Source organism: Staurois parvus, unplaced genomic scaffold (assembly GCF_062004578.1).
Source record: "Staurois parvus isolate SC_StPar_1 unplaced genomic scaffold, SC_StPar_1.0 ptg000086l, whole genome shotgun sequence".
NCBI lineage: Eukaryota > Metazoa > Chordata > Amphibia > Anura > Ranidae > Staurois > Staurois parvus.
Genome location: NW_028317882.1, coordinates 1,696,852 through 1,722,577, shown reverse-complemented (window position 1 = coordinate 1,722,577; position 25,726 = coordinate 1,696,852). Strand labels below are relative to the sequence as shown.

The 25,726-nt window shown below is 40.9% G+C and overlaps 1 protein-coding gene across 2 annotated transcripts in view; it reads left to right on the top strand.

Annotated features, from left to right (window-relative positions):
- The window catches only part of RBPMS (RNA binding protein, mRNA processing factor), a 294,262-nt gene that overhangs the window by 135,380 nt on the left and 133,156 nt on the right, over positions 1-25,726 (top strand). For both annotated transcript variants that reach the window (XM_089669979.1, XM_089669978.1), the window contains exons 2-4: positions 2,497-2,574; positions 9,815-9,853; positions 15,809-15,871. In XM_089669979.1, the coding sequence (XP_089526105.1) occupies positions 2,497-2,574; positions 9,815-9,853; positions 15,809-15,871 (180 nt within the window). The remainder of the gene's footprint in view (positions 1-2,496; positions 2,575-9,814; positions 9,854-15,808; positions 15,872-25,726) is intronic.

Here is a 25,726-nt window from a genome sequence, read left to right as displayed (position 1 = left end):
GTTGCATGACCACACAATTACCAGTTGAATTAGTGCAGTGTTGAATAGCAAGAAATGGCCTGGTCAGGAATGGGGGAAAACCTTCCGGAGCTGAAGTGGTTAAATCAGAAATGGAGACTAGGCAGCCTCTGGTAACTTCAATCCTTAATCAGTGCACATTTGGGATTTGCCAGTGATCCTAGCTGTAGGCCAGAAAAAGATCTTGTAATGGGTCGATTATGGCCTGTGGGGTCAAAGACCCCTGTTAAATAGGGTTGCTACCTCATCCCTTTGAAACCAAACACATATTAATTACACAGGTTCTGTGGCTGATTTAATGCAGATAAGGCACCAAGTGAGTTTAATTAGCACCTTAATCAGCCACAGAACCTGTGTAATTGTGTTCGGTTTTAAAGGGCTGAGGTTCAATAACATCAGCATTGTAATAGCATTACAAACAATAGGTGTTTTTGACATTTCATTATAATCTTGCTTACTTTACTTTGGAGAGATTTTCTCCTACTTCCTGTTGGAGACACTTTTAGGGGGTTTTAACCATTCTTTACCCTATCCAAAACTAAAGGGAAAAGTTTTAGCTTTAGATATACAGTACTTTACTCGCAGTTGCTGTTTGAGTTAGAGCTCAGTCTTGTAACGTACTCAGCATATACCTGCAGTGAAACAGCAGTTCCCTCACTATCTCAATTACTGCTTCCTGAAGGGGATAGAAAAGGAAGGGGAAAGATTGTGACAGTGGAAGGATGGTGAGAACACACCAGTGTCCAAGCCGCATTGCAGCACTTTAGGTAGATGTGCTCATCTGTAATGTGTATTCACTGTTCAACGTCATCAGGTTTACCTTTTCTCTGCCAGACTGTGAGCATGCTTTATATCAGGGGTAAGCAACTTGAAAGAGGTGGAGACAGTGACATATTTACTGAGGGGCAAGCAAGACATTTGGAGGCAACATATCGCCTCCTCACCACCTGTCAAACACACTCAGATCGCTTTTCAGATGAGCAGCAAAGCCTGCTGCACTTGTGAATGAGCCCTTAGTTGCATTCAGCTACTTTTATGCCAGGTGTATTGCTTCTCACTGACCTGAAGATATCTTCTTTGATGCTGCTGGCACCACTCTGGAGACCACTAGCTGGGATAAGAGGTGGAGTGCAGTTGGTATCACTCCGCATGGGACAAGAGCCAGCACTACAGAGGAGACACTGGCTTATGCGGCTCTTGCTCCCTACTACAGCTCCAGCATTACAAGTAGTCCCTCTGCATTGCACTCTGATTAATGCTCTGGGATGACGGGTCAGCAAGCCTAGACTGCAGTCTACCAGTCACCAACTGGTATATTGCGATCTAGGGGCTGCTGACCCCCGCTTTATATTGTTTAAGCCATATAAAATGCCTTCACCCTGCAAACCAAAAAGAACTTGGGGCTGATTTTACTAAAGGCAAATAGGCTGTTCACTTTGTAATGGAAGTTGAAATTTGCAAGGGAATTTTCCCCAAAGCTTAGTGTATGCGGTGAACGTTCATTTTGCAAGGAGTACCAGAAAATTTTTTAAAAATGCATTTTTGCTTGCACATGAGTGGAGGATGTAAGTCAGTAGAGCTTCACCTCATTCCAGAGAAAATTCCCTTGCAAGGTGCAACTTCTCTTTCAAAGTGAACTGTCTACTGTATTTACTTTTTAACTCCTGTGTGTCTACTTTTAAGGAGCTCAGAAACTAAAGAAGGTATGTATTTTATTCTTCTGATTTGCTAATTTAGCTTTTTTTTTGTCTACTCTATTTAGTATGTACCAGTTTTGCTTTACATTAATCTGGGAAGATGCAAACCGTTCATAAAAAATTATTTTATCTTTGTGAAATTTTGACATGCTTTTTCTTGCCTATTGATATAAATTTGTATATCTCTGATACAATGTATCCTAGTAAGAAAAGGTAGATTTTACAGGAAACCATTTTGCAAAGCATGTACTTTACCATTTCCAGAAGTATTTTATAGCTGGACAGATGTTTTTTACCTTACTACATCCCGATTGACAGTGTTGGAAAGAAGAATCTGCTTTGTTTCTTCCTGCAGCCTATCCTATTTTCCCTAAAAAAATGAAGGAGAAAACTGATTACCTACAATTTCCAACGCAGATATTTACTTCAAAAATTCTTTTAAGACTTTAAGCAGGATAGCAAGTTCTCCATGATCTCTCTTATAACACTGCCAATAGATGTGATTAGAACCAAACTGTACTAGTCTATATAAACACACTCCCATTAAACAGACATGAATTCAAATTTCATTTTCACACAGCAAGATAATTGCAGAGTTTCTATTTGCAAAATTGTGATATATTTCAATGTGTTTTTTTCGTTGTCTGAACAGTATCATCTTTTGTTTAGTCTAGGTATACATTTGGATTTTTATTCTCTCAAACCTCAATAATGCCAGTTCTAAACAATGATCAGGTATAGTAGCTGCCTTTTTAATCTTTTCTTTTTTTTTCTTTTTTAGGTGAGGACGCTATTTGTTAGTGGATTACCTTTAGATATCAAACCCCGGGAGCTGTACTTACTATTCAGACCATTCAAGGTATTTACTAGACACCTCATTTTATATACTTATGTATGTGTTTTTCTTAAATGAGATTTGGATATGCAGTGCCGGGACAAGGTTTGGGCAGCAGGGGCAGCTGCCTTGGGCACAGCAAAGCAAGAGGGCAGAGAATGGACACAGGGCAGTAAACCCATCCTACAGCAAGCATTAACGGAGTGGGGGGGGGCAGTTTCACATCCTAGCCCTGGGGGTGCAGTTCCGCATCTTAGCCCTGGGCGCTGGATGAACCTGTCACAGTACTGCGGATATGTAACACATAACTAGCCAATGATGTGAATGGTAAACTCAACTATTTTTTGTGATTGTGCCTTAAGTCAAAATGGAAATTTACCTTACTTGGAGAACACTTGCCCGCTACAGGTAAAAGAAGAATGCCAACCTACAGTATACACAGTTGGCTTTAGATAAAAAGAAAAATGCAGACTACCAGTAAGTCTTGCCTAAGAGCAGGAATCATGAGGTGCTACTATTTCACTTCCTATCTAGAATCCAGTTATGTGCCTCTAGAAAACTAATTTCACTAAACCCCTCCAAACTACTATTCTCTTATCCACTAAGAGTGACCTTATTGGTCATTCATGCACTGTCATTGGACTGAGCGATGGAGATGGCAATGAATTCTGGCCATTTTTGATGGAAAGTAGTTTCTGTAAGGCTAAATGTTTAAAATGACTGACAGGTTGACTATAAAGTGGAACTAAGTCCTGCATGGGGTTGGTGCTGTACATACTAGCTCATTATGGCACACTTACCTCTCGATTTGCCACTCTCCATCGGAAGCAAGTCCATGGTCCAGTAGTTACATCATCCCCAGGATGCAGAGGCTAAAGCCAGAATTTACACTGCAAAACCACTGTGCCGTCCAGTGTACATAGGTAAAAACAAGAGACAAGAAGCATGGGGCCAAGTGTTTTTTTACAGAAGAAAGTTTGCATGCCTCTTTTACCAAAAAAAACCTCTAGCTCCTTTAAAGTGTTCACAGTGAGACTTGTATATGAACATACAGAGAAACAAAACACGGTCAGTAACATTTAATATGTAATGATAATTCTTGTCCTTTTGGCCTCAGAGCCTGTGTTGGAAAGATTTGGTAACAGACACTTAAAACCCAAAGTTTCAGTTTAACTCTGACAATGTATTCCAGATGCCTCAGAAGAATAGGTGTACACAGTCATACAGTTTGTTTTATTTAGAAAGCAGTCACAGCTTGAGAAGAAAAAGCCTGTTCCCCAATTGCATACTGCAGAGAAGGACCCTGCCTCTTGAGTGGAATCAGTAGTCCCTCTGCAGAGGTCCAGCACACCATGTGCTAAGTCAGGCCTATAGATCTGTAATATGCAAAGTTCATGCTGCTGCATGAAGAACTCTAGCTCTAAAGAAGGCAGGGGGCTTGTTTGACCTCTGCAGAAAGACCACTGCTTCCACACAGACAGCAAGGATCCTTTTCTACAATATGCCTCCATAGAGCAGGGTTCCCTACTCAGACTATGGCAAGTTTCTAAAACAAATGACCACATTTTCTTTTTTTTAAGCACGTGGAATCTTTTTAGCTGATTTAAACTGAAAGTCCATGTGTGCTTTAAATGAAAGGTGTACAATGTTTGCTTACAGATTCTCTCAATGAAAGTATGTATGGCCTATTCAGTTCCGAGTGTAAATTTTGAGCATGATTCAGCAGAACAGTTATGAATAGTTCATGAAGTCTGGAGCTCTACCTGATAGATGGTGAATATTTAATAAGACTTGCAGTGGGGAAAAAAAGTATTTAGTCAGCCACCAATTGTGCAAATTCTCCCACTTAAAAAGATGAGAGAGGCCTGTAATTGGCATCATAGGTAGACCTCAACTATGAGAGACAAAATTAGAAAAAAAAATCCAGACAATCACATTGGCTGATTTGGAAAGAATTTATTTGCAAATTATGGTGGAAAATAAGTATTTGGTCAATATCGAAAGTTCATCTCAATACTTTGTTATATATCCTTTGTTGGCAATGACAGACGTCAAACGTTTCCTGTAAGTCTTCACAAGGTTGGCACACACTGTTGCTGGTATGTTGGCCCATTCCTCCATGCAGATCTCCTCTAGAGCAGTGATGTTTTGGGGCTGTCACTGGGCAACACGGACTTTCAACTCCCTCCAAAGGTTTTCTATGGGGTTAAGATCTGGAGACTGGCTAGGCCACTCCATGACCTTGAAATGCTTCTTAAGAAGCCACTCCTTCGTTGCCCGGGCGGTATGTTTAGGATCATTGTCATGTTGGAAGACCCAGCCACGTTTCATCTTCAATGCCCTTGCTGATGGAAGGAGGTTTGCACTCAAAATCTCACGATACATGGCCCCATTCATTCTGTCCTGTACATGGATCAGTTGTCCTGGTCCCTTTTGCGGAGAAACAGCCCCAAAGCATGATGTTGCCACCCCCATGCTTCACAGTAGGTATGGTGTTCTTTGGATGCAACTCCGCATTCTCTCTCCTCCAAACACGACGAGTTATGTTTCTACCAAACAGTTCTATTTTGGTTTCATCTGACCATATGACATTCTCCCAATCCTCTTCTGGATCATCCAAATGCTCTCTAGCAAACTTCAGATGGGCCCGGACATGTACTGGCTTAAGCAGGGGGACACGTCTGGCACTGCAGGATCTGAGTCCCTGGCGGCGTAGTGTGTTACTGATGGTAGCCATTGTTACGTTGGTCCCAGCTCTCTGCAGGTCATTCACTAGGTCCCCCCGTGTGGTCCTGGGATTTTTGCTCACTGTTCTTGTGATCATTTTGACCCCATGGGGTGAGATCTTGCATGGAGCCCCAGATCGAGGGAGATTATCAGTGGTCTTGTATGTCTTCCATTTTCTAATTATTGCTCCCACAGTTGATTTGTTCACACCAAGCTGCTTGCCTATTGGAGATTGTCTTCCCAGCCTGGTGCAGGTCTAAAATTTTGTTTCTGGTGTCCTTCGACAGCTCTTTGGTCTTTACCATAGTGGTGATTGGAGTGTGACTGTTTGAGGTTGTGGACAGGTGTCTTTTATACTGATTACCTGTATCAATGGCACCTGTTTGAACTTGTTATGAGTGCAGGACAGAGGAGCCTCTTAAAGAACAAGGTACAGGTCTGTGAGAGCCAGAAATCTTGCTTGTTTGTAGGTGACCAAATACTTATTTTCCACCATAATTTACAAATAAATTCTTTCCAAATCAGCCAATGTGATTGTCTGGATTTTTTTTTCTCATTTTGTCTCTCATAGTTGAGGCCTACCTATGATGCCAATTACAGGCCTCTCTCATCTTTTTAAGTGGGAGAACTTGCACAATTGGTGGCTGACTAAATACTTTTTTGCTCCACTGTATATTGTGGAAGCCATGCCTGAAAAAGACAAGTGGTGGGGGGGGGGGGGGGACTAGATAGTGGTGTTTGTCTCTTGGCTCCATGCAGCTGCAGGACTGACTTGCTATACATGCTGTTTCTCCATGTAGAGGTGACCATCTTGGTAAAGAAGCAGAGTCTTGCTTTCTAACATAATATTCATGCCTTGACGACTTGAGGGGCTAAGTAGAAGGAGGAAGGATGGAGAAAGCATTGATCGACAAAATTGATCAAGTAGGAGCATAGAGTTGCATGCACTAAAAGTTCTCAAGTATAGCTTCCCCTCCAGCAGACTCTCAAAAGAACAACGAACAGCAAAGAAGTGACATCACCACATCTCACTTCAAATCTGAGAATAGCAGCCATCCAAGGAAGGAGTGGGCAGAATATGACTTCAGTGATCTCAAGCTGTAGATATGCAGGATGGTACAGGGGTATCTAAGCACAGTCACATGTCAGAAAGTGCAAAGTTCAAGAGGAATTCAAGACAAAGGATACATTAATCGGGGTACTACACCTCAACAAATAACCTCTTTTAGAGGTTAAAGAAACACTATACATTCATCTCTGTTGCTTTATTTTTTATATAGTATAGTAATGTGGAGTGACATTTACCCTCTAGGGCAGGGGTGGGCAACTGTGGCCTTCCAGCTGTTGGTGAACTACAAGTCCCATCATGCCTCTGCCTTTGGGAATCATGCTTGTAACTGTCAGTTTTGCAATGCCTCATGGGACTTGTAGTTCTACAACAGCTGTAGGGCCACAGTTGCCCACCCCTGCTCTAGGGCATGAGTTTCAAACTGGCGGCCCTCCAGCTGTTGCCAAACTACAAGTCCCATGAGGCATTGCAAGATTGACAGTTACAAGCATGACTCCCAAAGGCAGAAGCATGATAGGACTTGTAGTTTCGCAACAGCTGAAGGGCCGCCAGTTTGTCACCCCTGCTCTAGGGAATTGTTTACATGAGCTTTGCCTTCTGAAGAACAATCCACAGTAGAACACTTTTCAGAGAGCATTTGACAGGTACTGAGGAGGTACTTAGTCTCCTCCTCACCACCTGTTTTCACCCCTAAAACAAACTACCATCGTACTGCATCCACATGCATTGCACATGGTTGCAGAGTGGTTGCGGAGCAGCTTCATTCAGGTAAATGGGGATAATTGCAATCAAACCTATGTACACCACCATCCACTGCTTTTACATTGTCTCAGCCATGTATTTTTACCTCCCCTCCAACCGCAGGTGTAAACCTATCCTAGATCATTTGAGTCCCCTGTAACTAAATCTTCACTTAGATGTTCAGACTGTAACAGCCATGTAATTTCTAAACTATAATTTCCAAATTCTGGAATTAATTACTGTGAGCACTCTGGTGAACTAACCCCTTCCAGAGGTGCACACGGGGTTTCCTACTACTTGACATTTAAGCGGGATAAATCTTTTCCATGTTTTATGTAGAATGCTAGGGTAAAAAAGCTGTATTATGTCAGTGCACACTTTTCTTTGTGTTGTGATAATACACAAGGCACTATCGTTCTGTTTATGCCTCTGTGTTTTACATGTGTTTTAGGTGACATGTATTAAACAAAATCCTACTTGCTGCATCTATGTTCAATGGTAATGCAGGTATAATGCACCTAAAGCACAATGCACCAAAAGCACTCTGGACAAATGTGTTTTAGGGCCTGAATGTAAAAGGCTACAAGGTGTTAAACAGCACAACACTATTTTGGGGGTCGTCTTATACTTATTCCATCATATGTATTATCCAAACAAAGCACAAGAAACTTGATTGTTTTTGGAGCTTTGTTACTTTTTGTTTTTTATCCAGAAAAAAAAGTGGGACAACAGCTAAATAAATAGCATATACTGTATATGATATATATATTTAGATACAATATACAATCACTGGCCACTATGTTAGGTACACTTTGCCAGTGCCAAGAAAAGTTTCCCCACACCGTTACACCACTGCCACCAGCCTGAACAAGGCAGGATGGATCCATGTTTTCATGTTGTTTATGCCAAATTCTGACCCTACCATCCGAATGTTGCAATAAACAGTCTGCCCATTCTCCTCTGACATCAGCAAAACATTTTCGTCTACACAACTGTTGCACACTGGACATTTTCTCTTTTTCGGACCATTCTCTGTAAACCCTAGAGATGGTTGTCCATGAAAATTCGAGTAGATCACTAGTTTTTAAAATACTCAGACCAGCCCGTCTTGCATCAACGACCATGCCATGTTCAAAGTCACTTAAATATCCCTTCTTTCCCGATCTGATACTCGGTTTGCACTGCAGCAAGTAGTCTTCACCACGTCTCCATGCTTAAATGCATTGAGTTGCTGCCATGTGATTGGCTTATTAGCAATTTGTGTTACCAAGCAATTGAACAGGTGTACCTAATAAAGTGTGTGTGTGTGTATGTATGTATATATGTATGTATATATGTATGTATGTATGTGTATATATATATATACCCCTGCCTTTACACACACATGAACTTTGATGGCATCCCAGTCTTCGTCCGTAGAGTTCAATATTGTGTTGGCCACCCTTTGCAGCTATAACAGCTTCAACTCTTCTGGGAAAGCAGTCCACAAGGTTTAGGAGTGTGTCTGTCTAGAAAAGCATTTGTGAGGTCAGGCACTGATGTCAGTTGAGAAGGCCTGGTTTGCAGTCTCCACTCGAATTCATCCCAAAGGTGTTCTGTTGGGTTGAAGTCAGGACTCTGTGCAGGCCAGTAAAGTTCCTCCACACCAAACTCGCTCATCCATGTTTCTATGGACCTTGCTTTGTGCACTTGTGTTGGAACAGGAAGGGGCCATCCCCAAACTGTTCCCACAAAGATGGTAGCATGGAATTGTCCAAAATGTCTTGGTATGCTGACTCCTTAAGAGTCCCCTTCACTGGAACTAAGGGGCCAAGCCCAACCCCTGAAAAACAACCCCACACCATAATCCCCCTTCCACCAAACATTACACTTGGCACAATGCAGTCAGGCAAGTACCGTTCTCCTGGCAACTGCCAAACACAGACATGTCCATCGGATTGCCAGACAGAGAAGCATGATTTTTCACTCCAGAGAACACGTCTCCACTACTTTAGAGTCCAGTGGCGGCGTGCTTTACACCACTGCATCGGACGCTTTGCATTGCACTTGGTGATGTAAGGCTTGAATGCAGCTGCTCGGCCATGGAAACCCATTCCATGAAGCTCTCTATGCATTGTTATTGTTCTAATTTGAAGGCTACACAAGGTTTGGAGGCCTTTAGCTATTGACTCTGCAGACCGTTGATGACTTGTGCGCTTCAGCATGCGTGCACCTCGCTCTGTCATTTTACATGGCCTACCACTTTGTGGCTGAGTTACTGTTGTTCCCAGTTGCTTCCACTTTGTTATAATTCCACTAACAGTTGACCGTGGAATATTTAGTAGCAAGGAAATTTCATGGATGAACTTACTGCACAGGTGACAACCTATCACGGTACCATGCTTGAATTCACTGAGCTCCTGAGAGCGACCCATTCTTTCACAAATGTTTGTAGAAGCAGTCTGCACGCCTAGGTGCTTGATTTTATACACCTGTGACCATGGAGGTGATTGGAACACCTGAATACAATGATTTGGAGGGGTGTCTCAATATTTTTGGCAATATAGCGTGTGTATGTTTGTATATATATGTGTGTGTGTGTGTGTGTGTGTGTGTGTGTGTGTGTGTTTGCATGTGTGTGTATCTCTCTCTCTCTATATATATATATCAACTAAGTAATAAAATGTTGTCCTTCCTTCTGACTCTAAAACAGCAGTTTTTAAATTTAGTTTTTTTTTTGCTTTTCAGGGTTATGAAGGCTCGTTAATAAAACTCACATCAAAGCAGGTAAGAAGGAATATTCTCCTCATTATATCTTAGACCTCATTACTTTATGTGAATTACCTTTAGGTTCAGGAACATAGCTGGACTTAGAAGACTGCACCCAAGTGCATACAATAATAGATAATAGCCATGTCACAACTTTGTCATGGGTGAGTTCTCACTATGCGAGCCAAACAGGGTAGTGAAATACTCCATAATCCATGCGTCTCTCCCTCACTGGCTGGAAGAGCAAAATGTCTCCTCAGTCATCTAGCCAGGAGTGACACATTAGAAGTAGGTGAGTGTTTTGTCTGCAATTTTTTGCAGTCCTGAGCTCTCACCAGCAACAGGGTCTCTATTGTACCATAAGCCTAAGAACTCTCTCTGTTTCCACTTCTTGTAATAAGGTGACAACACTATTAAATCTACAATAAAATCACACAGCAGAGTTGTCACTCTGACACAGGGACACAGAAAAACAAAAAAAGACACTGTATTAAATGTCATTTTTGGTTTTGCTATTTATGGAATACACTGCTGACATCACCAAGCCCCCAGTTAAGAGGTTGGACAATCGGGGAGCTGTAAAAGTCTGATGAGGTTATCCCTCTGTTCACTATGCTCTGTTATTTTTTTTTTTTTTCCAGCATATTTGCAGGCAGGTCACCTGATTGACTCCAATCACTGCCTCACTGAAGTCTGAGTGCTGCTGTACAGGCTATTAAAAAAGGTTGAAATAAAGTCCAATTCGGGAATTTACAGTAAAAACAAAATACATGAAAAATGTATGAATGATTTCAGAGCTGCATTATGTATGTATATTAGATAAGCCTGGAGTTCAACTTAAATTGACCATTTTACCATTCTATCCATAGAATGTTTAACATACCTTAATAATGCAAGTACTTAGCAGTTGCAGAAAAAGACTTTCTGCTGTTAACACCCCCCCCCCCCCCATCATTTTTACAGCACAATTTCTTTTATTTTTCTTGCTACATCCAATACTGCCAGAAGTGTTGCAGGCTTTTTGTCACCAGTAGCAGGGAAGTCTTGTGCAATCTGAAAAGGCAGTGTCTGAACACACACTGACAGTCGACCTGATAATAAAGTCTGGTATTATTAGATAGGAAGGGACCTAAGGTGGACCTTTCATTACAAGTCTGCATTAATACATCCTTGACATAACTTCATATACAGCAACATTATGATTTTTCAAAAAAGCTGTACCTTTTATTATTGAGGCCTCATGCACATTGGACATTTTTACAGCTGCTCCCAGGGGTGTCAGGCATAAAACAAACTATTGCCTCTAAATCCCTGCATGTTATTCTATGTATTCATGCACTCATAGGATTTTAGCCGCATTTTGTGGCAGGATAGTTTAATGACCCAAAAAAAAAACCTCACTGCCAGGGCATCCTGGAGAAGCAGCGTTTTGGCTAAAAAAACTCTTGACGCGCTTACATGGCATGTCGGCGCTAGGCACAATTAGCTCTTGAGCGTTCATTTCATTGGCCAGAATAAACCATTTATTTTGGCCATTGAAATAAATTAACGCCCAAACTCCTGATGCTGGTAAACTCAAGTGTTTTACAAGTGTCGAGCTTTTTTTGCCAAAACACTGCTGGCTTTGAGGGGAGTTAAAATAATTGTCAGTGTACATGAGGCCTTAAAATCATTCCTTGACCTTTGGGCTCGGTTCACACTGCCGCTGCTTGGACTCAGACTTGTGAGACCGCATGTCGCAAAAAATCCCATGTTAATCAATTGGAGCTGTCTTAATTAGTACTACTGAAGTCACTCCGAGTTTAGAAGAGGTTCCTGTACTACTTCAAGACGACTTCTATTCGACTTTTGCCCTTACACGTTAATGGAAGTCGCCTCCAAGTCAGATTCTCATGTATGTTGATGTGATTTGGATCTGACATTACAGGAATATCGAATTAAATAAGTGTTGCACTGCTACCAACAAACAAATATGTAGACAGACTCAAATGTGACTAATGCCCACAAAAAATGAAGAAAAATAAATTCTTCAAAATGTCAAAAAAGTGGAACATCTTCCTACTGGTGACTGCACCCAAATTCCCAGTGCTGCAAGTCCAGGTGGACCCTCACCTTCTCACATGGACCTGTATGTGGACACAGGTCAGAAAAGCATTTCCCCTATAAGTGGGGGTAACACATAACTTGCTCCTCTGTGGGCAATCTTCCCCTTATGAATCACCGCTAAGCCTTCCAAATGGCACCTGATTTCAGTACAGCTGACTCTGTGGGTAAAACTTGACAACCACAAAGAAGACCATAGTGCAGTATGCTTCTTAAAAATGAGAGATAAAATAGTGCAGTGCTAATAGAGGTAGTTCAAGTCTAAATATTACCAACTGGACAATAGGAAGAATAACAGATGTATATAGATGTCAAAATAGTGTAAATGATCACATGTGGGATAGCTAATAAATTTAAAATAATAAAACTGAGTAAAAAATAATAAATCTACAAATATCCACAGAAGTAATTAAAAAGTACCACAGCTTCAAATTGGTGCTTGTGCCTTGTATTAATATAAGAAATGCGCACTCACCGGACGTGCACTATTAATGTGCATTGTATATAATATCCTGGTGTCAATAGGTAGTCATCTGGGCCACAAGATGGAACAGGCTCCCTCGATATTTATCGTTTATCTAGACTTTACCTACCTCTATTAGCGCTGTACTATTTTATCTCTGATTTGTATAAGGATTTCTGTTGGTTGCCTTGAGTGTACAGCTGCTTACTGGAAAAGCGCTCACTTTCATCCATCTATACCTTCTTTAAAATGGCATGTAATTTATTAAGACATTTACAGTCACATGGTAACCAATAAAAAATGTAATAAAACCACAACAGAAGCAATCAGTAAAGAGCAAACCCTGCCTGTCAGATTGGTGTTGGAGCGCTGATGTCACCCGACTCCTCCCCACACCTATCGTCACGCACCACGTGACTTCATCAGCGGTCTACAGGAAGATTACCCAGGCAAAGTCGTATGGCATGAAAGTCGTGCATCAAGTCGCATCAAAGTCATACTCCAGTCACCAGCAAATCGCCAGGAAGTCACCTGGTAAAGGCGCAACTTTCAGGTCGCAGAAGTGTGAACCAAGCCCTAGACAAGTGACAGTGCCTAGACTGAGATGAATTCATCAGTGCTGCATGCAGGAGGATGTCTCCTCTCACCTTGTTCAGACTGTACAATGTAACTTTGTAACAATCCACAAAGTAAGGCAAGCCATAGATGATTTGATTTTCTTTCCTGCAATCACGGGTTGCAGGAAATAAAATCACTCGATTCCCCCATTAACACGGTCAGAGTTGACAAGGTAATCCCTCCCAGAGCACTTTTGTGTTCTGCTTGCAGAAAGCCTTCACTGCCAGCAGAACACAATGATTAAAGTTATCGGTTATAGAAGAACACAGTAAAATACTATTTCATGAAAAATAGGATTACAGGACCATTAAGTAATAAATGTGTATGGATTATTTTTGGATGATGAGGACATTTTCAAGTGTCACTTCAAATTATCAGCAATTTTTTTTTAAAAGGTGACCTCTTTTAGCCTCATTATCAGTAATGGCAAAGGTAATAAATAAGAAGCTCATGTTGCATAAACTGATTCTGTTCTTTCCATGTTTTTACTTAAAAGTCTAATTTAATGGTAGTCTTATGATCTATTAACATAGTCCAGGACAAATACTTATTATCCTCAGTCATTTCAAGTACAATAATTCCCATAATTTCCAGCCTAAAGGCAACTCTAAAATCTTATTTTCAGTTCCAAGTGTCCTATTCACATGAAAAACGCCGTCGACAGCACTCGCATGTAAAAAAATCCGACAGGCTGGTTTTACCCAAGTTGATGGATGGATTGATTTCAGTACAACCAGCCTGCCATAGATGGATCTAATCAATTTGATACATCTATGGCTGGTTTATGAGCCTGCAACAGGGGCTGCTCTATGTCAGACAGTTGTGAACGGCACTAAGAGATGCACTGAAACAAGAATTTAGCATACCTACATCCCCTGGGACTCCTGTGCACCTCCCTTTGGGTCCAACTTTCCTGTGAGTCCAGCACCCCAGTGCTGCAAGTGACTTCTGTAGTCAGAAAAAACCTGGTGCTGCAAGATACTTCTGCATGTGAGTCCATTGTTCTGTGTTTGCCCAGACCCCTGTCTCTAGTGCAGTCTGTACAGAGGGTCCCAATCCTCGATACTCAGCCATATGTGACAACTACCACCTTACTTAGCTTGCATGCACTTATTATGAATAAATATATCTGATGCTATTTTAAGCTTTTAAGAGATGTAAATAGTGGGAAGAAGGCCCCGTGGTTAAGAAAGTGATTTCACTTTTAACCAGGAATCCCTTTGAATAAATCCTTGTTCTTTAATGTTTCCTGTGTCATAGACAGGTCATTCATGGTCAATGAGTATCCATATTAGATCACAGAAAGGAAAATGAGACGCTAATAATGTTCTTGGCCTGCACAGACTATTCATATTGTGTTCCTCTTTTGCTGCACAATTATAAGACTTGATTAAATACATTCATAAGATGATCAAAAAAACATATGCAATAAAACCATGTGTTTATGGTGATAAACCTTCGTTGTGATGGTATTGGGATGAGTCAAAAAGCACCACTGGGACACATTTTTAAATTACCAATGAAACCTGGATGGGCCAGACTTTTCTAAATTGTAGTTGGTGCCAAGTTTCCAATCTGTAAGTCACATCAACGTGGCTCAAACGCGAAGGATATATACAGAAAATCTAGTGAAATATAGATGGCAGTCAGATATTGGATGACTGCAACAATGTACCTGTCTTAAGATCTTTCTTTCCCAGGTTTTAATCCTCTGAGTGGAATATTTATGTGAACTGCTGAGACACAGAGCGTTGCTCGTATTTCTAAGGTACAACAGTCTGACAGCAGAAAGTTTCCAACCCTACCTGGCCTCTGAGTATTATGCTTTAGATTTTTAAAATCGGCTTGTTAAGAAATAACCTCTCTCTTTCACCAGATCAACTTTAAAGGTTGAAAATATTAGTATTTTTTTTCTGGATCAGTGGTCTCCAAACTTATGACCGGATGTGGCCCTTTGCTTGCATTTATTAAGCCCTTGGGGACTAATCCACTCACTGAAAAAAGGCACTATTCCTCCTACTGACACCAACAATTAGGCACCATTCTCCCATTGACACCAACAATAGGGTATTATTCTGTCCACTGACATCAGCAATGAGGCACTATTCCTCCTACTGACACCAACGATGAGGCACCATTCCCCCAATGACACCAACAATAGGGCATTATTCCTTCTACAGGGCTTCTAGTGGTGGGGCACTATTGCTCACACTAACACCAACGATAGAGAAAAAAAACTAACAAAAATTGGACACTAATCCTTACACCAACAATGGGGCACTATTCCTTCCACTGATGCCAACAACTGGGTACTAATCCTTCTACTTCCACCAACAGTGGGGCTTAATTCCTCCCACTGACACGAACAATGGGGCACTGTTCCTTCCCCTGACACCAACTAGGAGGCTCCATTCCTTCCACTAACACCAGCAGTGTGGCATATTTCCCCTCACTGACACCAATAATGGGGCACTATTCTTCCCACTGATACCAATGATGGGGCACTATTCCTTCCACTAACATCATCAGTGGGGCATAATTCCTCCCACTAACACCCAGTGATGGGTCACAGTTAATAACTGTTTTACTCCCACTGACCTCACTCTGCTAAGGGTGTGTAAGGTTGCCTCTGATTGCAGGATGTAGAACAAAGGTATAAGTCACTATGCTGGAAACTGTCTTTATATAAATATGTTGCAATTCTATATATTCTATATAGTTCTTTTATGTTGCTCAGTAAATAATCTTTTTTTCTCTTTTATAATGGCACTTTTACTTTTCTTTTACAGCCTGTTGGATTTGTAAGTTTTGATAGTCGATCAGAAGCAGAAGCTGCCAAGAATGCATTAAATGTAAGTAACACACTGGTATCCTTATGTCATATATGACAAATGTATTTTGGGTGATTGGAGTAAAAATATTCTTGCTTGTTTGTGATCACTTAGATTCAAATGCCAAGTGTAAGGCATTGCTTTCCTCAATACTAGATTACTTAATTTAAAGAAACATTGTAATATTGCCTTTATAATCCGATACACCAAATACTGTAAATGTCCAGTTGCAATTTATGCTTTGAATAAAAATTATTTTATTGAATTAAAAAAGAATTTTGTAAACCTGTATTTACCTTTTTGTTTGCTCTGTCTCTTTTCTTTGAAGTCAGTTCACTAAACTGTGATAAAATAAGTAGTTCAATTAACATAACTTACACAGTAATTAAAATAAAACCTTTAACTAAATCAATAAAAAATGGAGTGTGAAGTTGCTAATTGTTGCATGAAATGCCTATTTTTTTATATTTTTTTTTTTTATTTTTTCACTTCACGAGCGAATACACCAGGATAAGGATTTGTAATTTTATTTAAAATTTTATTTTTAAAAAATGAAAAGTTATGACCAATGATTAAAATAACGATCCTTATCCTTTTGTTAAAGCTTTGTAAATTAAGCATTCTGCGTTGATGAATTGGACTGCTTATATTCATAGAATACAATTACAAAATAGAGCACATGGGAGCATATAACAACCATTTTAAAAATGAGAGAAGACATCTGGTCTACTTGTATTCTGTTTGTCATTTTTGGGGAGAATATTGTGGGGGAATTTATTAAAGAACTACTGACACTTTTCTGGTGGCGTGGCCCACTTTAACAGATTCAGAAAATATCCCTGCCTCCAGTTTTGGTAGCTTTACCGACACGTGTCACAGATTCAGGTAGTTGTTAAAGCAGTAGTAAACCCCGCTTTGCAACTTCTACCTACAACCTTTTAACAAAGCCTACCTGTGGGTAAAATGTATCTCCTAAACATGCACTGTTTAGGAGATAATCACATGTTTTGCAGTCAGCTGCATCTCCAGTAAATGCGCATTGAGTATGCAGTCCCTTTGGAGTGCTGTGCCACGGTTGTGACTCCCATGTGCATGTGACATCATCACAGCTCAGCCATTCTAATGGCTGGAATCCCTGAACCCAGAAGGAAAACTGGGTAAAGATAGAAGCCCTAACAGTAGTGCCGCTGGAGGACTTCGTATGTACAGGTGAAACTCAAAAAATTAGAATATCGTGCAAAAGCTCATTTATTTCAGTAATGCAACTTAAAAGGTGAAACTAATATGAGATAGACTCATTACATGCAAAGAAAGATAGTTCAAGCCGTGATTTGTCATAATTGTGAGGATTATGGCTTACAGCTCATGAAAACCCCAAATCCACAATCTCAGAAAATTAGAATATTGTGAAAAGGTGCAATATTCTAGGCTCAAAGTGTCCCACTCTAATCAGCTAATTAAGCCATAACACCTAGCAAAGGGTTCCTGAGCCTGTAAATGGTCTGTCTGGTTCAGTAAGAATCACAATCATGGGAAAGACTGCTGACCTGACAGTTGTGCAGAAAACCATCATTGACACCCTCCATAAGGAGGGAAAGCCTCAAAAGGTAATTGCAAAAGAAGTTGAATGTTCCCAAAGTGCTGTATCAAAGCACATTAATAGAAAGTTATGTGGAAGGGAAAAGTGTGGAAGAAAAAGGTGCACAAGCAGCAGTGATGGCCACAGTTTGGAGAGGATTGTCAGGAAAAGGACATTCAAAAGTGTTAGGGACTTTCACAAGGAGTGGACTGAGGCTGGAGTCAGTGCATCAAGAGCCACCACACACAGGCGGATCCTGGACATGGGCTTCAAATGTCGTATTGCTCTTGTCAAGCCGCTTCTGAACAAGCATCTTACCTGGGCTAAAGAAAAACAGACCTGGTCTGTTGCTCAGTGGTCCAAAGTCCTCTTTTCTGATGAGAGCAACTTTTGCATCTCATTTGGAAACCAAGGACCCAGAGTATGGAGGAAGAATAGAGAGGCACACACTGCAAGATGCTTGAAGTCCAGTGTGAAGTTTCCACAGTCTGTGTTGATTTGGGGAGCCATGTCATCTGCTGGTGTTGGTCCACTGTGCTTCATTAAGTCCAGGGTCAATGCAGGGGCCCAAACCAAGTACTGAGTACATATGCATGCTTCTACTTTTCAGAGGTCCGATATTGTTCTATGTACAATCCTTGTTTTATTGATTGCATGTAATATTCTAATTTTCTGAGATTGTGGATTTGCGGTTTTCATGAGCTGTAAGCCATAATCATCACAATTATGACAAATCACGGCTTGAACTATCTTGCTATGCATGGAATGTAATGAGTATCTATATGGATATTCCAGCCTCAGTGAGCCTCCACACATGTTGCTCGGCCCAAATCCATATACCTGTTTCCGACAGATACATAAATCTGTCTCGCACACTGACATTCCTGCAGAGGCATGACAGAATTCTAAAGAGTGATGTAGATGCTCTGTATGAATTCTACTAAGTGTTGTTGCTCAGGGGGGTTGTTACTTACCTTATTTCATGCTCCTCTGGCAGGTGGCACTCTTCTCTCCCTCAATGTGAGTGGGCCCTTGGTGTTCTCATGTACAACACAGGACCACTGATCCTGCATTGCACATGATGATGTCAGAGTGTTGCAACCATTGCTTCAGTGGACCAGTCATACATACAGGAAAAGACCTGCTAGAGCAGGGGTGGGCAACTGTGGCCCTCCAGCTATTGCAGAACTACAAGTCCCATGAGGCATTGCAAAACTGACAGTTACAAGCATGACTCCCAAAGGCAGAGGCATGATGGGACTTGTAGTTTACCAACAGCTGGAGGGCCACAGTTGCCCACCCCTGTGCTAGAGGAAGGAATAGATTTAACCTCACCCCTATCTCTGAGCACCACAAGATAAAAATTTTTAGTAACCTAAAGTTCAGCTTTTAGAACTGTCATGGCAATGCCTACATCAATATCATAAGAACAGAAAAAGGGAAGGATCTTAAATCTATGTACTGTATGCAACTTGATTGTCACTCTAATGGAGTGACTGTAAGATAGCCATACACTGGATGAATTTCAGACAGTTCCTAATGAATTGGCTTAAATTTGCTTTATGGGTGGCCCCATCAGCACCCTCCCAACTGACATCCTTCAATTGATAAATCGGCTCTCAGAAAATAAAAGCCGCAGCAGGAGATTCTTCCATCTATGCTATGCAGCTGTATGACCAGCTTGGATGTCTTGTCCTTAAATATCCTCATTATTGGCAGAGATGCGAGTCTATAAACATTTATGTCTTCAAGCGCTGCATTTTATTACTAGATCGTCATTGGCCCTTTGCAAACAATATTAGTATTATTATTATTATACAGGATTTATATAGCATCAAATGTTTGCACAGCATTTTACAATATAACGGGACAATACAATATATACAATATATATACAATATAGGAGGGCTCTGCTCATGGAGCTTACAATCTAAAGCAATGGGCAGGTGGTGCAAAAGGTAATAGCTGCAGGGTGTGATCTTATGGAGGTGAATCAAGTACAGTTTCAGGGAGATTTCCCTGAATAAATGAGTTTTCACGCATCGCCCAAAGGCAAACAGGGTAGGAACTGACGGCAAAGACTAGGGTAGGGAGTTCTAGAGGATGGGAGAGGTTCTGGAAAAGTTCTGGAGGCTAACATGGGAGTAGCTAACAAGAGAGCTAGATAGCATGATATCATGGGAAGACCGGAGAGGACAATTTGGGTGATATCTGCAAATAAGGTTGGTTATGTAGCTGGGGGCAGTGTTGTGGATGGCTTTGTACATTGTGGTTAGTATTTTGAATTTGATGTATTGAGGTAGTGGAAGCCAGTGAAGGGATTGGCAGAGAAGGGGCAGCAGGTGTGTAAGTCTAGCAAAAGCATTCATAACAGACAGAAGGGGGATAGCCTGTGTAAAGGTAGGCCAGTGAGGAGGTAGTTGAAATACTCAAGGTGGGATATAACCAAGGAGTGAATATGTTGTTTTGTAGTGGTGTTAGGAAGGGGTGAATTCTGTAAAGATCATGGATGTTAAGGCAAGATTTATCCAGTGACTGGATGTGGGGCTCAAAGGAGAGGTCAGAGTCTAGGATTACACCTAGCACCCTGGCATGTGCGGAGGGACCAATGGTTGTGCTGTTGTCTGGGGGGGATTGGGGAGGAGGAAATATTACAAGCTCAGTTTTAGAAAGATTGTGTTTGAGGAAGTGGTGTGACATCTATATGATATGTTGCTCGGTAAATTTGTGATAGGAGGAGACTGTGGGGGTGAGCTGGGGAATAGAGAAATCCTAAGTATTGTCAGTGTAGAAGTGGAATTGGAGCCATTGGAGGTTATCAGCTGCCCCACGGAAGAGGTGTAGAGAGGGAATAGGAGGGGGCCCAAGACAGTGCCTTGGTATACCCCAACAGAAAGAAGATGATGAGCAGAGGAGGTGGTGTTGCATGTAAGACTGAAATTGCGCTGAGATAGGTAAGAGGAGAACCAAGAAGGAGCAGAGTCGCGAGGCCAAGAGAGTGGAGTTTATTGAAAAGGTGTGGGTGGTTAACTGTGTCAAAGGCAGCAGAAAGGTCTAAGAGTATGAGTATGTAGTAATGTCCATTGGTGTTAGTAGGTCGTTTGTGCAACATTTGATACTACTAAAACTCACGAACACCTTCATGTATGTTATAAAATCATCATAAAATAAGGAGTTGCTGATGGTTTGTAAGGGCTATGTTGGGCTTTACAAAGTTGAAATGCTTATAGTGGCCCATTCACCACTTGGTCACTTGTAAACTAAGCAAAGCCTGTAAAAGGGCATCTATACTTACTTTTACAGTGGCCCATGTCTTCAAACTCTACCCATTTGCTACACCCCGGCTGCTGTGGGTTTCTGACACTTCTGGGTATGCCAAGTACTTCTATCCCACAACATGCTGTGGTTTTTCTTGTAAAGGCGTAAGCCTTGGTGAGAGGAAAAAAGTATGTGTCAAAGAAGCAGGTAATCATGCACCCATATGCGGGGAATACTGGCAGTTGCAGGGGAGTTTGAAGAAATGGGTTCTCAAAAAGGTAACCATAGATGTTCTTCGTTTACAGTTTAGTCTCCATGTGACTGTCCCCTAGCTTGCAGAACACCATCCTGATTGTGGTTACATCCTCTGACTTTGCTGTACACATGCCAGCACAATGCAAACAATGAATAAAGGCTTCCCAAAACAAAAGACTTCATATTAACTTTCCCAAAGAATTTTTTGGATCCAAAATTGTGTTTACAATCTTATGCAATCTTACGCAATGTAGTTGCAGCAAAATGGAAATATGAATAAAAAGAAATGAACGCACAGTTGGAGAAGTATAAAACTACTTCAAACAAGAAAAACAAGTGAGCTCTCAGAGGCGAGAGCAGATAGCACAAAAAGTGACGCGCAAACCTTATATAGAAAATAACAAATATAAAGTGCAGCGCTTCAATAATTTAAAAAACAGAGTGTAGCAGGTATGCGATAAGTGAATATGAACATTCAAATTTTACAATATTGATACAAACCAACATCTATTGATGTGCAACAAGATAACAAATGATGTGCAAAGCGGCAATAAAGTGCTCATGCTCATTTAATAAGTATGAGTCCATAGAAAGTTCCAATTAACCGCCTCCGCACCGCACTATATTATTATTATTATACAGTATTTATATAGCGCCAAAGGGTTTGCTCAGCGCTATAGCAGAAATATTGCTACAGGGCGACATTGTGTGTGCAAAATCACGTATATATATGTGATTTTGCAGTTCTGGGCCATTTGCGGAATCGGCTGTCAATCACCAGGACCCGGTCAGTGATTTCTCGCCGGCACCCGGTGATCACCGAGTATCGCCAACGAGGAGAGACCTGTGTATAAACACACCATCAGATAATTGGATGACTTATCATTCGTTTTTTGTTGCATGCTAATTTCATATCAAAAATGAAGAGGTTACTAAAGCTACAGAAATTCTCATACGACAGAATACAACTTCAGGCTACGTTCACACTAGCGTTGTGTGCAGGAGGCAGAGAGGCGTTTGGGAAGCGTTTTTACTGCTTCCCAAATGTCTCGGACAATTCTGCACATTGCAGCACATGGTGCTGTGCTAACAAGAGCGTTAGCGTCGCGTTGCGGCAAAATGGACGCCTCTGGTCGAGTCAGGAGGCATTGAAGCCTCCTATTCTAGTCTATGGTGCCGGGCAGTTCCGCACGACATGTTGTTTGCGACGTGGTTACGGGGCGTTTGCAAAGCGGTAACACCATTCAACTTCATTATAGGCGTTTGTGGGGCGTTTTTAACGCTCGGCAAATGCCTAGCAACCGCTGCTAAACCGCGTTTGCGAGCGTTAAAAAATGCTCCGCAAACGCCGGACCAGTACTTGCCAAACACTATAGGGGCGTTTGGCAAGCGTTGGTAAAACAGTCAAGTGTGAACGAGCCCTTACAATATATGACATCACTTCCAATGTATTCTTTCATTTCTAAGCATGTGTGGTCTTGGTCTCTCGATTTTTTTTTTTTTTTTTTTTTTTTTTTTTGAGGAATACTGTACTGATTAAAGGAAATTTGTTTCCACTGTTATTGTTCCTTCGGACATTGTCACATGAACTGTCGTGATCGGCTGTGTACTAACGATCAGATTATCGTATGGTCCCTCCGAAAACAAATTTTGTCATCCGATTTTCTGATTGTGTGTACTGGGCATATGAAATAAGACTTCTAAGATTTAGCTGATATAGTCTAATCATGTCTGTGAGTCGGTGACTGAAACACAAAATTTTGTGTGGCCAAAACAACACAGTCTTTACCTAAATCAATTTTTCTGAAACTTGCCATTACCTCTTAGACGTGTCTGAATGGAGTATAATACGTGCAATAAAGCAGAGTCTGCATATGTGTATATGGGAATGGAATGTAGGAATGGTTAGCTGGACTGTGTGTATTATTTTGAAATTTCCCCAGCACTGTAGCACTGATACAACAGAAAAAATGTTTATTAGAAAATATTCCCACTACAAAAAAAGGGTTTCAGACAATGGGATTGCCTAGTGTTCTAGATTGGTACCTAAAAGAGACATTAGCCATTTTTTTTTGTTTTGGATACAGTACGAAATTGTTTAACCACTTGCCCTCCGGAAGATTGACTCCCCTACCTGACCTACTTTTTTGCGCTATAAACAAAATACTGACAATTTTGAGAAAAAAACAATATTTACAATACATGTAAAAAAGTTGGTTTACGTGAACGTTATAGCATTTACAAATGCCGGTGTATATATACTAGAATTTGTTTTTTTTTTATTTAATCTCCAAACACGGAAAGGTTTCTTTACAGTGAGAGTTGTGAAAATGTGGAATAGACTCCCTCAAGAGTTGGTTCTGGCCAGCTCAGTGGATTTCTTTAAAAAAGGCCTGGAATGTTTCTTGGATACACAGAATATAACTGGATACTAACATTTATAGGTAAAGTTGATCCAGGGAATATCCGATTGCCTCTCAGGGGATCAGGAAGGAATTTTTTTTCCTGCAGGAGCAAATTGTATCATGCTGTGCTGGAGTTTTTTTGCCTTCCTCTGGATCAACTGTGGGTATAGGATTATTTTTTTTATTTTTTTTTAATGGTTGAATTGGATGGACTTTTGTCTTTTTTTAGCCAGACTAACTATGTAACACATTTTATATATATATATATATATATATATAATAAAACAAGTAATTTCTAGTAAATGGGAACAGGGGAGGAGGAAGGGCTGTGTGTACTACACACGCCTTAAAGATTTAGATAACATCCAATAATGGTTAAGGTTGGTTCAAGATGAATTGCTCATTCATAATGTGGTCAGTTATATTAGTAAATGTAGCAGTGCTGACTAATACAGCCAATCAGAAGTGTTTTCATTTTTTAAGCAGCAGAATCTGAAAACGAGTAACATGTTGGGGCAATTCCTTTATTACATAAAATTTTTATTGAAAAATTTCAGAGGAAAAATGTAAAAACATTAGTACTACAAAATTTAAAAGAAATGGAAGAGGAAGGTGTCACCGCATGATAGCCTCCTGACCAGGGAGAACAAAAACCCAGTACAAGCCAGCATTACAGTAACAGATCACATGCCAGTAGGCATACTTTTTTTTTTTTCTTTTTCATTTTGCAGGTTTTATATGTGAGTTCTATTGACCAAATAGTACTATTCCAGGGGACAGTAGTAAAAGTATGCTAGATCGCAACTGTACACTTGGAGAAGGGTTTGTGTTACCATTATAGCATAAACAGAGGCAAACTTTTTTTTTTTTTTTTTAAGCTTTAGATTGGGTGGTGAGGGATTAGAACACTTGTCACATTTGTATTGTGCTGTCTGAACCCTCATTAGGGAGATTCACCCTCTCCCTTCGTCCTGGTGATCCATGAAAGTGAAAGAAAATCCCAACATTTCTGTAGTCACTAGAAAAGGAAAATAAGGGAAATCTTCCAATGGGGACACTAGTTTCGCACAGAGATTTCCTCTCACTTTCTGGTATGTCTTTGGGAGAGAAAGTGAAGAGAAATCTCCCCAATGGGACACAGATGGCAAAAACAAAAACTGACAGGAGTTACAACCCTTCCTTATTCTATCCAAAATAAAAATTGTCTTCAGTTTTACTTTAAATGCTCAGCGTCTTGCAGCAGTTGAGGTCACATTGCTGTTTTATATCTTTCCCCACTACACCCTGTCCTGACATGTCACATGTTGCCAAGTGTCACCCTATACTGCTCTGTAAACCAATACATACAATATGTTGAAGAGGACATATGCCAAAACACTGATTATTTTGAATCCCACAAATGTTTTGTTAATAGAAAAACCTTTTGCAACGTGTCATGAGTATTTGAGCTGTTGTTTTTTTTCCTTATGGGATATAATCAGATGCTCACCATCTGTCATACTACAATCTAACAAAATACACTCCAGTATACAGTCAAAAGTATATGGACACCCATCAACATAACTCAGGTGTTTCGAGGAGTTCAGTTGTTTCCAGTGATGTGTTCTGGTAATGCTACAGCATTCAGAGACATTTTAGATAACTGTGACAATTTTGGGAGAAGACCTTATTTTGTTCCAGTATGATTGTACCCCATGCACATATCCAGATTCTTACAGACATGGTTTGGAGTGGAGGACCTCGAGCAGATTATACAGAGTCTTTATCTCTATTGAGCATTTATGATAGACTTGAACACAACTAAAGACTAAGTGCAGGGGTCAGGAGTGTGTAAGACAGTGAGCAGGAGTGCAGAACGTTCAGGGGTCAGGAATGCAGAATGTACAGAGTTCAGGGGTCAGGAGTGCACATCTCACAGAGTTCAGGGGTCAGTAGTTCATAAGACACAGTGAGCAAGGGTCAGGAGTGCAGAATGTACAGAGTTCAGGGGTCAGGAGTGCAGAATGTACAGAGTTGAGGGGTCAGTAGTTCATAAGACACAGTGAGCAGGGGTCAGGAGTGCAGAATGTACAGAGTTCAGGGGTCTGGAGTGCACATCTCACAGAGTGCCGGGGTCAGGAGTGAGTAAGACACAGTGAGCAAGGGTCAGGACTGCAGAATGTTCAGAGTTCAGGGGTCAGGAGTGCAGAATGTACAGAGTTCAGGGGTCAGGAGTGAGTAAGACACAGTGAGCAGGGGTCAGGAGTGCAGAATGTACAGAGTTCAGGGGTCAGGAGTGAGTAAGACACAGTGAGCAGGGGTCAGGAGTGCAGAATGTACAGAGTTATAGGGGTCAGGAGTGCACATGTCAGAGTGAAGAGGTCAAGAGTACATCAGACA